At 45.6% G+C, this 15,516-nt stretch overlaps 1 protein-coding gene across 3 annotated transcripts in view; it reads right to left on the bottom strand.

The window, feature by feature from the left end:
* Positions 1 to 3,867, bottom strand: part of glra3 (glycine receptor, alpha 3) — a 114,141-nt gene extending 110,274 nt beyond the window's left edge. For 2 of the 3 annotated variants that reach the window (XM_037110016.1, XM_037110022.1), the window contains exon 1: positions 3,518 to 3,867. In XM_037110016.1, the coding sequence (XP_036965911.1) occupies positions 3,518 to 3,579 (62 nt within the window). In that variant the 5' untranslated portion in view covers positions 3,580 to 3,867. The remainder of the gene's footprint in view (positions 1 to 3,517) is intronic. The other variant, XM_037109982.1, reaches the window with a different exon arrangement.
* Between the last annotated feature and the right edge of the window lie 11,649 nt (positions 3,868 to 15,516).

Genomic DNA, 15,516 nt, shown 5'->3' with positions numbered 1-15,516 from the left:
AATGACTCCAATCTCTCTATAAAAGCAAGAAATCTCTGTCTGTCTGTGTGTGTGTGTGTGTCTGTGTATGTGTGCCTCAAATATCTCTGCAGATCAGGATCAGACTGACCTGAGAGTTTCAACAAGGCTGCAGTGTGGTTTAAGGGTTTGCAACATTGGATTTGTTTGGACTAGAATGATTCTGTTAATAAATTATTTCATAAATGCTTTATGAATTCCGCTAGCACTGTCAACTTTAGCCAGCATAGCCAAGTGCGAGCCAGATCCAATCACTGCAGAGCCCACCCCCATGACACACCTTCAGAAACAAGCAGATTTATACCTGCAGCAGTGCGAGCTGGACCGGGATCTTGCCGGCGGTTCCATTCCATTCTGTGCATCTAAACTGACTGTTGTGGATAAATGAAACTAAATGAGATGGACGAGCTGGCGCGTCCAAAACCGGACTTACAGTAAATAATGTCTGCCTCGCTTTTTCGCGAACATTGCCGTCATGCCTGCTTTGTGTCTGGTGCAGGAAGAAACGGTAAAAACGGGCTTTTGTCACAAAAGTGTCCACAAGCAGGAAGTGTTTGCAAGCTAAAAAAACACATTCCTATTGGTGGAAAAAGGCACCACACTAACCAATCACAAAATTATGGCAAAACATATGATTTGGTTGCTGAGGAATAGGGGGAAGTTGTGGGAGGGTGAGACAGTGACGGTGAGAGAGACAGCAATAGAGATAACGAGTTTTGAGAGTTGAGAGATTTGTGACATATAGCGTGTTTGGAGTGTATAGTTAGTGTGTTATGTAGTGTTTGGTGGTAGGCAGATGGAGACCTGAGCCTGAGGCATTGCCTGCATTCAAATGTAAATAGTTATATATAACTTTGTAAACTTCAAAAATGTATGCACAATTTAGCAGCCAACAATTTGTATTTGTATTCTAAGTAATAAAATTAATCCATTAAACATATTTGTGGTTTTCACAGTAAAAAATCTAACTTTTTCCTACTCAGATTTTATGTTTTTTTGTGATTTTATATCCATTGTGTTAATATAGTATGTCAAAATGAAAAAATAACTGCACAGTCACATATGTGAGGTTGTGCTGAAAATAATGACACCAAACAAGGCAAGGTAAATGGTAGGTGAAATATAATGGTAGTCAAAAACGAACAATTATATCCCTGAAGTCCCACCTTCAAACACAGCCTCATCTGGCCATCCATGAAAAAGCTACTTACTCCCTAGCTACTCCCACTTTTCTATAGGAATGCATACTTCCTACGGGCAATGCACTAGTAAGGGTAAAACTTTTTTTTTTAAAAGTGAAGCATGTTAACAGAAGCTCAGTGTGGGAACATTTCTTCCAGAAAGGCAACAGAGTCAAATGTAAGTTAAAACGTGTGATTCTCTAGTAGTAAAATAATTTCACTGTACCATGTTAACAACAAACACCTTGCTTCCATGTCGGAGGATGGCTCACATCCCTGTAAGCAAGGGGGAAGTGTGTGCACCAGCTGGAGGAGGCTATGTGCTGCCAGTCAGTAGAGGTGTGAATCTTCGCTGTCTGCACGAGTCGTTTCGATTGAGAGTCAGCTGTTATTTGAATGCGAAATGATTCTCGATGCATCATTAATGATCTATATCACTGCACATGGCTACTTTTTCAGAAGGTCTTTCCAATAACCAGACTTCAGAAGTCAACAAAATAAAATCTAATTAATACATAAACATTACAAAAACAAAACATTTCTCCATCTCCAGTGCCTTACATGTTTGTTGTTATCTACAATAATGTTGTTCTCATAAGGCAGCCTTAAGATAAACCACATTTTGACTTGCTGGGCTTGCTGTAATAGTTATTATTTATGGCTGCATATGTTAGCTCATCGTGGGTCGAATACACGCTTCCCAGTAAGTTCATAAAATTTGACACAAATGGCCCGAGATGTCTGTTTAAAAAAATACTAGGTGAGTTTTTTTTATTAACTCTCAGATGATCTCTGCGGGAGTGGCTGTAGCTCAGCGGGTACAGCAGGTCGGCTAGTGATCGGAGCATTGCTGATTCAAATCCCAGCTCCGGGCTGAGCTGAGCTGCATGTTGAAGTGTCCATGGGCAAAATACTGAACCCCAAATTGCTCCTGATGTGGCCCCCAGCATGGTGGCCTCTGCCATCAGTGAGGGCCCTGCGATGAGCTTGCAACTTGTCCAGGGAGTACCCTGCCCTCACCCAGAGACAGCTGGGATTGGCTCCACCACAAACCCCCACGACCGCATAAAAGGGATAAAGCAGTTAAAGACAATGGATGGATGGATGGATGGATGACCTCTGCCACCCCCCAACATACTCCTACATAAGTTATGCTGGCCTAATGTCCACCCATAGTTCAAAGCATGGGAGTCACTTTCTCCAGAGCCGACACAATGACACAGTCTAGATATAAGTACAGCTATGTGAAACTAGTGGGCACTTCAGTCAGGCATGTCAGACAGCCTCGCTGGAGCTCACTGAGTCAGAGCGCTAGATTAAATTTATGTGCCTCTTGTATTTCACTTCATTTTGCATTTTGCCCCCTAATAATTGACTGATTAGTTCCAGGTTATTGAAAGAAAAAATCTAAATCAAAATTAATTGAGACATCCTTGAGTCTTTCACAGATTCTGACATTCAGAGGCAGCTGAGCAGTAGGTCAGTGAGCTTCAAATTCAACTTTATCATCTATCTATCTAGACATTGCATATTTACTATTGCTTACTTGACTGTAAACCCTTGATCGTGCATAGTTTGAATTGTAGGTTGACTGACCAAAAATGACATTGCAATATTTTCAGGCAATATCACGATAGACGATATGCATCTTGATTGTTCACTTTAAGATGGCTGGCACTGGGTGACAAAATGAAATGTTACAATATTTCAGACCCATTATCTTTATATCGATATTATGAATTATAACCATGAAGTCTTGGTAGAGAGACTGTCCTAAAGTGTGTGCTGTTGTGTGTCCCTTTGCTATGATTCATTGTGTGTCACCCTTCTTGGTCATCCTTTGAGTGTGGCTTGTTTCAAGTCCACCTTGGCCATAAACCACACAGATGGAGAAGTAAGCACACAAAAATAACACCAAGCAACTTAGGCTGTTGAAAAATGTTAAATATTTGCAAGTACAACCTAACCTGAATTTTCTGTAAGTTTTAAATCAATATCAAAAAGATAACAGAAAGATGAGGCCAATCTAGAATCAGCTGTTTTTTTAAGCCATACACTATAAGGAATAAATTACCTCAAGAATTGTGATAACAATGTATAGCCAACTGAGAAAGGACATAACGGGCTTACTGTTTTCAGTTCAACAAGAAAACACATAACAGAAAATGAATAGACTGAGTAAATTGAGTATTTCACTGATAATTGAATACTGATACATGTATGAGTAAGGACTCAGTAAAAAGCAGCCTTTTAAACTTGCATGTCATGAAATTGGATCGATCGATCTATCTAAGCCTAACCCTATAAGCAAGTCTCACCTGAGCACCAACAGTTTCCAGAGGAGGATGAAGCCCGCCACAGAGAGCTGCTGTCTCCTCATCTCTGTCCTCGCGGCGCAGACACCTCTTCTCTCCTCGCGGCTCGTGAAGCTCGTGAAACACCGACAACAGCGCTCGTGCTCCAGCTGTGGTCACACAAGACGCGGCGGGCAACTCACGCACACACTGTAGCAACAGGAACTCCCAAAAACTCTGAGTAGTCGCTTCATTCCAATTTCTAGTGGGGAAAACCAAGCCGGGTTGTAAACATGTCACTGAATGGATGGGTTGAGTGCGACTGGGTAGCGACCGCACGACAGCTGTTCACACTCTGCTCTGGGCTCGTTCTCTGCCCTCGTAAAGCACGGGGCAGAGGGACCCGCCCCCGTCTCCGGATCGGCCTGACCGGCAGACAGCTCAGCCAATCACTAACAGTGTTTTTAATTTTTCCAGCTTAAATTAGAAGCCTATCCAAGTGGATCAAATTGAACACCCACCCATGCATTGTAGTGCCTTCTCTTCTCCCTCCCTGTGTATTTGTCTTTATGTAGGTCTCCCTCCTGCTAGCCTCCTCATTTCCTTCCTTCTACTTCTCTTTCTCTTTCCATCTGCCTAACCCTCTCATTCTGCTCTGTTAGGCAGGATCTCACAGAATCGCATGTGGCCATGATTCCCGGCTGTAAAGTAGCCTGGGTTGATGCCAGTTTGCCATATGTGGCCAAAGTAGGCTTGGGTAGAGCAGAGATACCCTGAGGCCCAAATGAGTTCAGTCCCTATGAACATGAGAGTGCTGGGCAGCACAGTGTGGCTCATTTGCAGCACTTTACATTCAAATTATACCTTGACTATAGCCCTATTCACATGGGACTAGTGTTACCTGGGGACCTCTATTAATTTGTAATAAGTGCGTAGGTCTTCCGTGATCTTAATCCCTTGCGAATCTGCCATGTACGTAATTTGTAAATTACCTACCGTATTCCACCAAACACAGAGGTCATGTGATAATATTGGTCCTGTGCAAATTGGCATCTCTGCAATTTGGGGTCATTTTTTTGCTGTGTTGGCAATTATAAATGAAATTTTGACAGCATTTTGGGTGCAGACCCATTCGCAGAAAGAGCAAGCCCAAATCCATCAGAAGAGCAAAATCTCGTCCAAGAAGCAAATGTTACACATAGGTTACGCAGAGCCTTGACATCATATCCTTAATGTCAGTAAATTCGAGTTAAAACACAGACTTTGCTTATCCCGTGCGAATGCGCCTCACAAAACACAGACGTGGTGGGGTAATTTCTACATCACATGGGGTCCCCAGGTAATACTAGTCCCATGTGAATAGGGCTTATGATGATACATTGGTCACCTACATGTTATCACAGTGGGTAAACAGTGTGAGGCAGTTGCCTGTGTATAAAAATTGCTGCAATTTCTGCAAGGTTTCTCAGATGCTGACGCAAACTCATTAAAGTTAAAGCCCAGAGGCAACTCTTTAGCCTCACAGGCATAAGCACAGTTCTAACATGTTAGTGTTTGGATACTGACACCGTGCTGTAATTAGTATGCATATACAACAAAACATGCTTTCTCTGTACTGTATAATTTTGTTTGCAGATATAGTCTCAGTTTTGTGTTGCACAACTTAATTTTAAAATATATTTACATGTCATCCATGCAATCCATTCTTTATGCTGTAAAAGTCAAGACGTAAAAGTCAAGATGTTGAAAAGGCGTTGAGAGGCGAAACATCTTCAACAAACTGAAACAAGTCTGGTTGCCTACCTACAATACAGCACTTGAACATTAATTCAAAGTATCAGACAAATCTTGATTTGATTTACATTTGACATTTTTCCTCCCAGTGTATTTCTACTTTCTTAATTATCTTTTCTTGTTTAAAAAACACCTTTTGATAAGTAATTGATAGTGTTTATTCTTCATAGTATATCAGAGGTGCACAAATCCTTTGCCTTGGATGGCCCAAACTGAAATTTGATGGTGGTCTATGGGTCAAAGATGCAAAAACCTGTGGGGTCCTTGTACCATTTTGCATCTTAAGAGCACAATACCAAACTACCTAAACTGACTGACTTCCTGCATGAAGTCTCAATCAGTCTGCCAATATAATTAATAACTAGGTATTCTGCATATTTTACAGAAGAGGTTTACAGAGTGGATAGAACAAACTGTTGACTGTGAATACATTAATTATATTTTGGGTATTGATGATAAAGTTATATGTGTTATTGTGATAATCATGTAAAACCTTTCAGTAGCACTGCTCTGCACTGCTTACAGTGTGGCAGTGAAGAAGTAGACTACTGTTGTTGGATATCCCTACACAGTTGTCCTAATGCATAGGGACATGGAGGTTCTACGGTTGAGAAAATGTAGTGCCAAAAGAAAGGCAAGTCTGATGGCGATGTAAAGCGGTGTGAATTTTCTCTATACAACATACACTTGAACTGTTATAGATTTTTTTGGGTGAGCCTTGTTGTAGGTGGTTAAATTTCACTGCAGTACAATGCTGAGCATCTGGGCTGGAGCGGCTCTCTACTTCTCCAAACGGAGGCTGTGCTGATCGGTGATTATGGTATGGAACAGATCGACTATAGATATGTACTTTATATGACCTAACTTCAAAAAACATGAACTATCCCTTTAAGATCAGCACTTAAGGCACATGTTGCAAAACCGTTTACCCACTAATCCTGTCCGGAACTTGTTTACAGTTCAAACTAAAACTAAGGGTATGGTCTCTAAGATCTATCAATTTTTGGTTATCCCTGACCACTTCTCACTTCCTGTGGAGTGGGCCTGGAAGCGAGACTGCCCAGATCTAGACAAGGAATTTGATTGGCATGTGGTGTGGTCTGACATTTCCCTAGTATTGTGTAATCCAGACCACCAGCAAATCCATTATGACTTTATACATAGGACATACCTCACTCCTGTCACTGCACCACATGAGGATGGCAGGGCCGGTGAGGCCAGAAAAGATTGTAGACCCAGAAGCAGAACGATAGTTAGGATATTTAATAACAATTCAAATAACAAAGGCAGCTCAGGCCAGGCACAGGCCACAGAGGAAAAAGCCAAATAAGAAAGTCCAAAAAAATCCTGGCAAAAGTACAGGCAGGGCTCTGCAAAAATCCAGCGTTAAAAAGTCAGCTAAAAGGGGTCCATAAACAGGCAGGCAGTGTTAGGTACAACAGAGGTACAGTTAGGGTTGAGGCAAAAAAAATCCAGGAGTCAAGAAACAGTCAGGGATTGGTACAAGGGAAGGCAGGAAGAACATAGGTAACAGTACAATGGGCTTGGCTAGACTCACATGGTTGAAAAGTAAGAGGGTTGGCAATGGATTGGTAGACAGAGCAAAGGTATCCAAAATCATCAGGCACAAATCACAGTCAAAAAACATGCTGAGGTCAGAAGGTAGAAAAATCCAAGAAATTGCAATATGTGAACAACAATCCCAGAAAAATACGTGATAATCTGGTGCACACTGTCTGTCCTGGTTGATGAGGAGAGTAGAATCAGGTGTGGAGCAGCAGGCACTGGTGATTGGATGCCCAACTTGTCAGTCAACCAGGAGGCAGGGCAGAGGGAGAAACTTGGCATGGATCATCCAGCCAGGTCACCGATTAAGGAGGGCAGGGGCTAGAGACAAGGGGCTTCACTTGGAAGACATGGAATGTTGGGTTAATACGAAGCATGGCCAGAGGCAAGGCAAGTCTGACATAACAAGGGTTGAAGGCTCCTTTGAGATGGAGAATGGTCCAATGAACCAGGCACTGAGCTTGTGGCACAGGAATTTGAAAGGCAGATTGCATGTGGGGAGCATTACTCTCTGGCCCACCTTGAATGCTGGGGCTGCATATCGATGCCTGGGGCTGCATATCGATGCCTATCTCCCTGCTTCTTGAAGGCATATAATGAAAGCAGGAGCTTCGTCCTGACCCGAGACCAAGTCCTCTTGCAGCATTGCACGAAGGCTTGAGCAGACAGGACTGCAGCCTCCTCCTCTTGAGATGGAAAAAGTGAGGGCTGGTAGCCCAGGCAGCAGTGGGAGGGGGAGAGACCAGTGACAGAGATGGGCAAGGAGGTGTGGGCATATTCCACCCTGGGAAGAGTCTTGCTCCACGAGACAGGGTCCTGGGACGTCATGCAAGAACCACCTCTAACTTCTAGTTAGCCCACTCAGTCTGTCCATTTGTCTGGGGATGGAAACCTGAAGACAAGCTGGAAGAGGCACCAATCAGTTTGCAAGAGGTTCTCCAGAACTGAGCCGAGAACTGTGGTCCACAGTCAGGCACAATATCAGAGGGAAGACCATGCAGAGGACCATCAACTCAGCAGTTCATTTAGCAGAGGGTAGTTTGGGTAAGGGGTTGAAGTGGCAGCTTTAGAGAAGTAATCCACTTCTGTCAAATGCAAGTGTTGCCATCAGAACTGGGGAGCTCGGTTACAAAATCAATGGCTATGTGAGACCAGGGGCGATGAGAGACATGAAGTCGCCTTAGTAACCCTGCTGGAAGCCTGTCACCTGACTTGCTCCTGGCACAGATGTCACAGGCTGCTACAAATGTCTGGACATCCTTCCTCATGGATGGCCACCAAAAACACTGTTGGATCAAGGCCAGGGTTCAGGTTGTCCCAAGATGAAAAGCAATTCTTGAGCTATGCCCCCATCTCAACACCTGTGGGCAAACTAAGAAGGGCACAAAGAGATGGTTGGCTGGTTTGTTGCCTGGTCCAGTCTCCTGCTCCTGATCCTCTAGGACAAGGGCCTCTATCCTCAGTAGGGCAGCTCCGACAAGGCATTGAGATGGGAGAGAACTGCATTGAAAGAGCATCTGACTTGACATTTCTGGATCCTGGGTGATATGAGAGAGAAACATTAAAACGTGAGAAAAAGAGAGACCACCTGGTTTGCAAAATGGCCCCTACTCCTGCCTCTGAGGCATCAACTTCAACCACAAATAGGATGGAGGGATTGTGGATTATAAGTATAGGGGCAGAGGTGAACCTGCACTTGAGATCGGCAAAGGCTCTTTCCACCCCCTCATTCCACTGGAAACAGGTCTTAGTAAAGGTGAGTGTGGTGAGGGGGCCAGCCATGGAACTGTAATCTCTGATGAACCACCTGTAAAAATTGGCAAACCCCAGGAACTGTTGGAGGCCACGTCTGGAAGAAGGGATGGGCCAGTCCACTACCACCTTTAATTTCGAAGGATCCGTCTCGACCTGGGAGGGAGAGACGATGAAGTCCAAAAAAGAGTTCTATGAAAGTTCCTATGAAATTCACATTTCTCTGCCTTGAAAAAAGTTTGTACTCTAGCAGCCGCTGGAGAACCTGCCTGGCATGGAGCCTATGAGAGTTGAGAGAATGTGAAAAAATTAATATATCATCAAGGTAAACAAAAACAAAAATATTCAAAAAATCCTGTTGGACATCATTGACCAGGGCTTGAAATACTGCTGGGGCATTGGTCAAACCAAATTGGATACAAGATATTCATAGTGGCTTGTAGATGTGCTGAAAGCCGTTTTCCACTCATCCCTCTCCCTAATCCTCACAAGGTGGTAGGCATTTCTTAGGTCAAGCTTTGTGAAAAACTATGCCCCTGGAGTAATTCAAAGGCAGTTGACATGAGGGGCAGAGGATACTGATTTTTAATTGTGATGTAATTTAGCCCACGATAGTCGATGCAGGGGTGCAGGGATCAATCCTTCTTCCTAACAAAAGAAGAAGTCAGTGCCAGCAGGAGACACAGATGGGCGAATGATTCCAGCAGCCAGCGAGTCCGAAATGTACCTGTTCATGGCTTCTCTCGCTGAAGGAGAAAGGGAGTAGAGTCTGCCCTTAGGTGAAGAGGTGCCGGGGAAGAGCTCTATAGTGCAGTCAGATGGCCTATGAGGAGGTAAAAAGACAGCATGAGGTTTACTGAATACAGGCTTAAGGTCCATATACGTTTGGGGCACCTTTGACAGGTCAAGGAACTCCTCGGTAGCTGGGGAGGGAGAGACAGGTGTGAAGGCAGACTTGAGGCATGAGGACAGGCAAAACGGGCTCCACCCCCAAATAGGGTTATCAGACCAATTAACATGGGGATTGTGTAGGGACAACCAAGGGAACTCTCACTGGTGGGAAGCTCCTTTTAAAGGGCATGACTGACTCAAGTGACCCACCTTTCCACAGTAGAGGCATGCATTCGAGTCTCATCTGTGTTGACTATCAGCACCACTGGACCAGAATGTTTAACTTTAAAAATGTCTCTGTTTTCGTAATGTGCCTGTTTCATTAAATAACGAAAGGAGCTGAATCTGAACAGCCTGTAGGAGCACCGTTTTACTAGTGGGTGGGCTGCAGAGACCATGCAGGGATCACTTGTTTTCCTCATTCTGGGAGTTGGCAGGCTCAGGGAGGACCAGCTTATATATGTAGAGACCAGGGAAAATGTGTTTTTGGATGGAGACAGGCGAAAGTCAGCAGATCTCTATGTACCAACGAAACAGGGAACCCAGATGCGGACACAGGCAGGAGGCAAAATGGTGAGTTCAAACCAGAAAGTTTATTAGAGCACGGTGGAATCAGAGGCTGGGTGGGGGGAGCAGTCCAGGAGGCTGGGTCCACAGTAAGGCTCACGGAGCAGGTGAGGGAAGCGGGTCCAGAGAGTCAGGGGGCCGGAGAGCAGAGCAGGGACCAAAATACCTGTTGATCCGGGGCATAGGCTGGGGCTATAGCACGGCGACAGTTGGCACAAGTTTGAACCCTAGAAGAAGCATGCAGGAGGCCCGTACAAGCTTTCCTCCATGTACGTTAGCAAAGGAGTAGGTGGTCCTGAACAGAGGGCACAGCAATCTCTCCTTTCTGAGAGGGAAACAGGGGTGGTTGATAACCAAGACAACACTCAAAGGGTGACATACCTGAAGAGGCACTGGTAAGGGAGTTGTGAGCATATTCAACCCATGACAACTGGAAACTCCAATGGGTCAGGTTGGCGGAAACTACACAACGCAGGGCTGCCTCTAACTCCTGGTTGGCCCGCTCGGTCTGGCCATTAGTCTGAGGATGAAATCCAGAAGAGAGACTAACTATACAGCCAAGCACTGAACAGAAAGCCCTCCAAACTTGGGAGATGAACTGGGGTCCCCTGTCGGACACAATATCAGCAGGTATACCGTGTAAACAAATGACATGGCTCACCAGGAGGTCACCCTGGAGGATGGCAGTTTGGGCAGGGGAATGATATTAACTGACTTAGAAAATCTATCAATGATTGTGAGAATGACAGTGTTACCATTTGAAGGGGTAGGACCTGTAACAAAATCCAGGGCGATGTGTGACCAAGGGCGAGTAGGTACAGGTAGGGGGCAAAGCAGTCCAGATGCGGGTTTAGTGGAAGTCTTGTTCCTGGCACAGACCGAGCAGGTGGCCTTATCCATCGTGGTCCACCAGAAGCGCTTGTGGAGGAAGGCGAGAGTTCGGTTCACTCCAGGGTGACAGGTGAGTCTGCTAGAATGGGCCCACTGGAGGACATCAGAACGGACATCTGAGTCAGGGATGAACAAACAATTATGGAGGCCGGTACCTGAATCGAGGTCATGCCTTTGGGTCTGGAGCACGAGGGACTATATCTCCCAGGTAACTGAAGCAAAGATGCACGAAGAGGACAGGATGGTCTCGAGCTCAGAGGAGGTCTCTGCGGTAACCTGACAGGAAAGGGCATCTGGCTTGATGTTCCTGGAACCAGGACGATAGGTTAAGGTAAAGTCAAACATTCCAAAAAATAAGGCCCACCTGGCTTGCCGGGAGTTAAGTCGTTTTGCCATTTGGATGTAGACTAGGTTCTTGTGATCTGTCCATATAAATAATGGCCGTTTGGCTCCCTCTAGCCAGAGTCGCCACCAGGGCCAGATTAACTGCTAGAAGTTCCCGGTTGCCCATATTGTAATTCCTTTCTGCTGGGGATAGCTTGCGAGAAAAGAAAGCACATGTGTGAAGCTTTTGGGCGGCAGGAGATTGTTGCGAGATTGTTGGCACCTACCCTGGTATCAGAAGAATCCACCTCCACAACGAACTGGAAGTCAGGATCCACCAGTGTGAGAACAGGAACAGAGGTAAAAAAGCACTTGAGTTCTTGGGAAGCAGACTCTGCCTCAGGGGACAAATGGAAAGGAGAGGAGGTGAAGGTTAAGGTGGTGAGTGGGGCTGCCAGGTGGCTATAGTTGCGAATAAAACACCAATAAAAATGAGCAAATCCTAAAACACACTGCAGTTGATTCAGGGTGGTGGGTGCTGGTCACTCTGTTACAGCTGTGATCTTTGCAGGATCCATCTGTACCTGCCCATGGGTGATGACTTATCCCAAAAAAAGACACAGTGGTAGCATGGAAGTCACATTTCTCAGCTTTGACAAAAAGTTTGTTCTCAAACAGGCATTGGAGTACCTGACGGACATGGTGTTGGTGAGTCTCAAGGTCTGGGGAGAAGATGAGAATACCAGCCAAATAAACAAACATGAAATGTCCCAAAATATCCCTGAGCATGTCATTTATGAAAGCCTGAAAGACAGCAAGGGGCGTTATTGAGACCGAATGGCATAACCAAAGTGACCGAGGGGTGTATTGAAAGCTGTTTTCCACTCATTCCCCTCCCTGATGCGAACAAGGTGATAAGCACTCCGCAGGTCGAGCTTGGAAAAAATCTTTGCCCCATGGAGAGGGGAAAAAGCAGAGTCAGTCAGAGGCAGAGAATATTTGTTCTTGATAGTTATATTGTTCAGTCCCAGTATTGTTCAATCTCAATAAAGGGTCTGAGTGAACCATCCTTTTTCCCCACAAAGAAAAAACTTGCACCCACCATACAGGGTGAGGGCCTGATGATTCCTGCAGCCAGTCAGTCCCAGATGTAATCCTCCATGGTCTCCTGCTCGGGACATGAAAGGCTGTTCAGGCGGCTGCTGGGCAGAGGTGCTCCAGGCTGCAGGTCAGTGGTACAGTCATAGGGCCAGTGGGGAGGTAACAACAAAGCATTATGTTTGCTGAAGACAGGCGCCAAGCTGTAATAAACTGGTGGTACTGCAGACAAATCTGGTGGTTCTGGGGCAAACTGGGGATAGGGCAAAATGCAGACAGTTAGCATGACAAAAACTACTCCAGGAGCTTACCTTTCCAGCGGACCAGTCGACTTGAGGATTGTGGGGCTTTAACGATGGATGCCCTAGAACCAGAGGAGAGCTGGGGCAGTCAATGACATGAAAACTGATCATCTCATGATGATCTCCAGAGAGTCTGAGGGTGACAGGCACAGTTCTTTGAGTGACACGAGCAAGGTGTTGACTGTTGAGGGCATTGGCGTCTATGGGCAAGTCCAGTGGAATGGTGTTAATAGCCAACTGAGCAATCACATTGCTATCCAAAAAACTCTCGCCTGCCCCAGAATCAATGAGGGCGAGAATGGGTAATGTCTGGTTCTGCCAAGAGAGGGAAGCATAGAGCTATGATCTGGAGGGAGAGTCGCTCTTGGGGGCTGTCCAGACAAAAACGCTCTTTTGCGAAAACGCACGCGTATTGCATCGTTTTGGCTGACCGTCCACACAGATCCTGAAAACGCAGCACCTGACAACGCACTTTTTTTAAACCAGGTCTCAGGATGGGGAAATCCGAAAACGCAGCCCTCAGCCCGTTTTCATGTGGGCGGCGAATCCGCATACTTTCCGAAACGATGATGCCATTGCCCCACCCCTCGACCTCTAGCCTCTAGCTAGACCTCCGGCGTCTCATAACAACAATGGCGGACTACTGCTTGTGTTCGTGTTTCTTGCAACTTACTCACTGTGCAGTCAAGTGTGAGTTGCAGCAGCAGTTTGACCTCATTAACGGTCCACACAAACGCTTCTGGTTTCCTTGCACTAGCCATTTTCGTCTTCTTGTTGTGTTCATTTTCTCCCTCTACTGTCTGTTTGTATACAGAGCGGAAGCTTTCTGCGCACGCTCCATCTCTTCTTCTCCGTTTTTGGTGAATGTCAAACGCCACCTATAGGCCTGGAATATGACCTACAGGGTTTTCAGTCTTTTTCAGTGGATCCATGTAGACGGAAATATTCTTGAAACTATGCCAAGAAAGACGGAGGAAAAAAAGATTGTTTAAGTACGCGTGGACAAGGCTTTAGTCTGACTCAGCAGTATCTCTCCCACTACTGCTGAGCCGCCCCTTTTACCCAACGTAGTGGGCAGGTGAGGAGGATACAGACAACTCCTAGTAGTTATCTGGCACTGTCTTTCCTCCGAGGTAATCTTGGCTCGACCCAGCTGCGTGGGCTTAGGATCTGTAAGAGACTGAGAGGCAGAGGCAGTCAGGGGGTATAGACGGGGTGAGGTTGAAGGTATAATAGCTACCTTACCCGCTTTCTCCCTCCAACGCTCATGAACACAATTGATGCGGATTTCAGGGAGATGAGTTCGTCCAGTCCGCCAGGCTCCTTGTGTGACACCAGCTCATCCTTAAGGTTATCATTAAGTCCATGGTGAAACACACCTTGAAGCGCTTCGTCATTCCAACTGCTCTCAGCAGCGAGACAGCGAAACTCAACGGCAAACTCCGGAACGGAGTGTGGTCCTTGACGGAGGGAAAACAAATACCACAGCTGTAAGTATAGAAGCATCCGTCCTCCTGTCTGTTCTCCTTCCTGTCCTCCTGCCTGTCCTGCCAACTCTTTGTCACATTTCTGCCCGATAAACAGTGTCTGTCACCAGCAAAAAACTTCAACTCACTGAGTGTTTGTGATGAAAATAGATCACAGCGGCTGTCAGCCCTGCAGAACAAGACTTTAGGGAACTTTTCCCCAGAGAACAGCATCCATCCTGCGAGTGAGGGAGTCAGACAGCATCTAGTTTACTGATGGTGATTATGTAATTATGTAATTTAGCATGAAAAATTTGGTCACTTTCCAGGATGTTTGATGGGTCAGGATCTCAATCACTACACATTATAACACCATCCATACGATTATAACATTTTGCGGGTTCAGATTGACGGGGGGGACACCTGGGAAACATCGACATCATTAACATGATGTGTACCGTCACACCTCTGGCTTTCTGTGTGAATTACATGACTGTATGGCGGAGATGCTCCGTTCTGTGTGAATCACCACCGGCGGAGAATTGGTGAACCACCGCTCTGGAGATAATGCAGAGACGCTGTGTAAAAAGGGCAACTCACACACACACATTAGCCACTTACAGCACCATTCCCGTTCCCTCCCCCTCTCACACACATTGGCCTGCCACCTGTGATTCCTGATTCCAGATTCTTTGATTCGCCCCTTCTACGTGCCAGTGTAAAAAAAACAAAAAAAACCCACCACAAATTCACTGGTGGACTCACCGCTCAAGTGGTCTTTTCTATGTTAATATTTTTCACTGAGAGACTGTCATTACAGCCACCATTAAGACAAATGATTTCATCTGGATCACATAACTGTGAGTGTGTTTGTGTGTGTGTGTGTGTGTGTGTGTGTGTGTGGCGGGCTGTGGGGGGGTATGGAGGTGACCTTCCTCTTAGGGAAGGGTGACCCTCATTTAGGCCATTCTGTGGCTGACAGTGAAATGTTGAACACATATCACCAACACACGCACATGGTCTGCTCTCTGCTCTGTAGTGTGTTATCCTGTGGGTTCTCTCCTTTATTCTTTTTGCCCCCTCACAGCTGCTAAACATGCTTCAAGCGCTTTATTAACACTCAGTGGTATTAAACAGACACACATCATTAGTGCTCACATCATTTCACCATACTGTTCCGATCTGTGGAATTCTCCCAGTAAATACTATACAATGTAAAGACAAATTAGCCATCGAGTATATAAAACCAGGTAAGTTACAGTCTACATGCCCATACTGAAGGAATTTTGAAAATCTTTACAAAGGACCTTCCTGCCACGGTGATATCTGATGTTGTTAGTTATTCTATTCCATCTATAACCACACCAGCCTT

The sequence above is a fragment of the Acanthopagrus latus genome, chromosome 1 (genome assembly GCF_904848185.1).
Source record: "Acanthopagrus latus isolate v.2019 chromosome 1, fAcaLat1.1, whole genome shotgun sequence".
NCBI classification, from domain to species: Eukaryota; Metazoa; Chordata; class Actinopteri; order Spariformes; family Sparidae; genus Acanthopagrus; species Acanthopagrus latus.
Note: the sequence above shows the minus strand (reverse complement) of the source record. Positions and strands in the feature narration are given on the sequence as shown.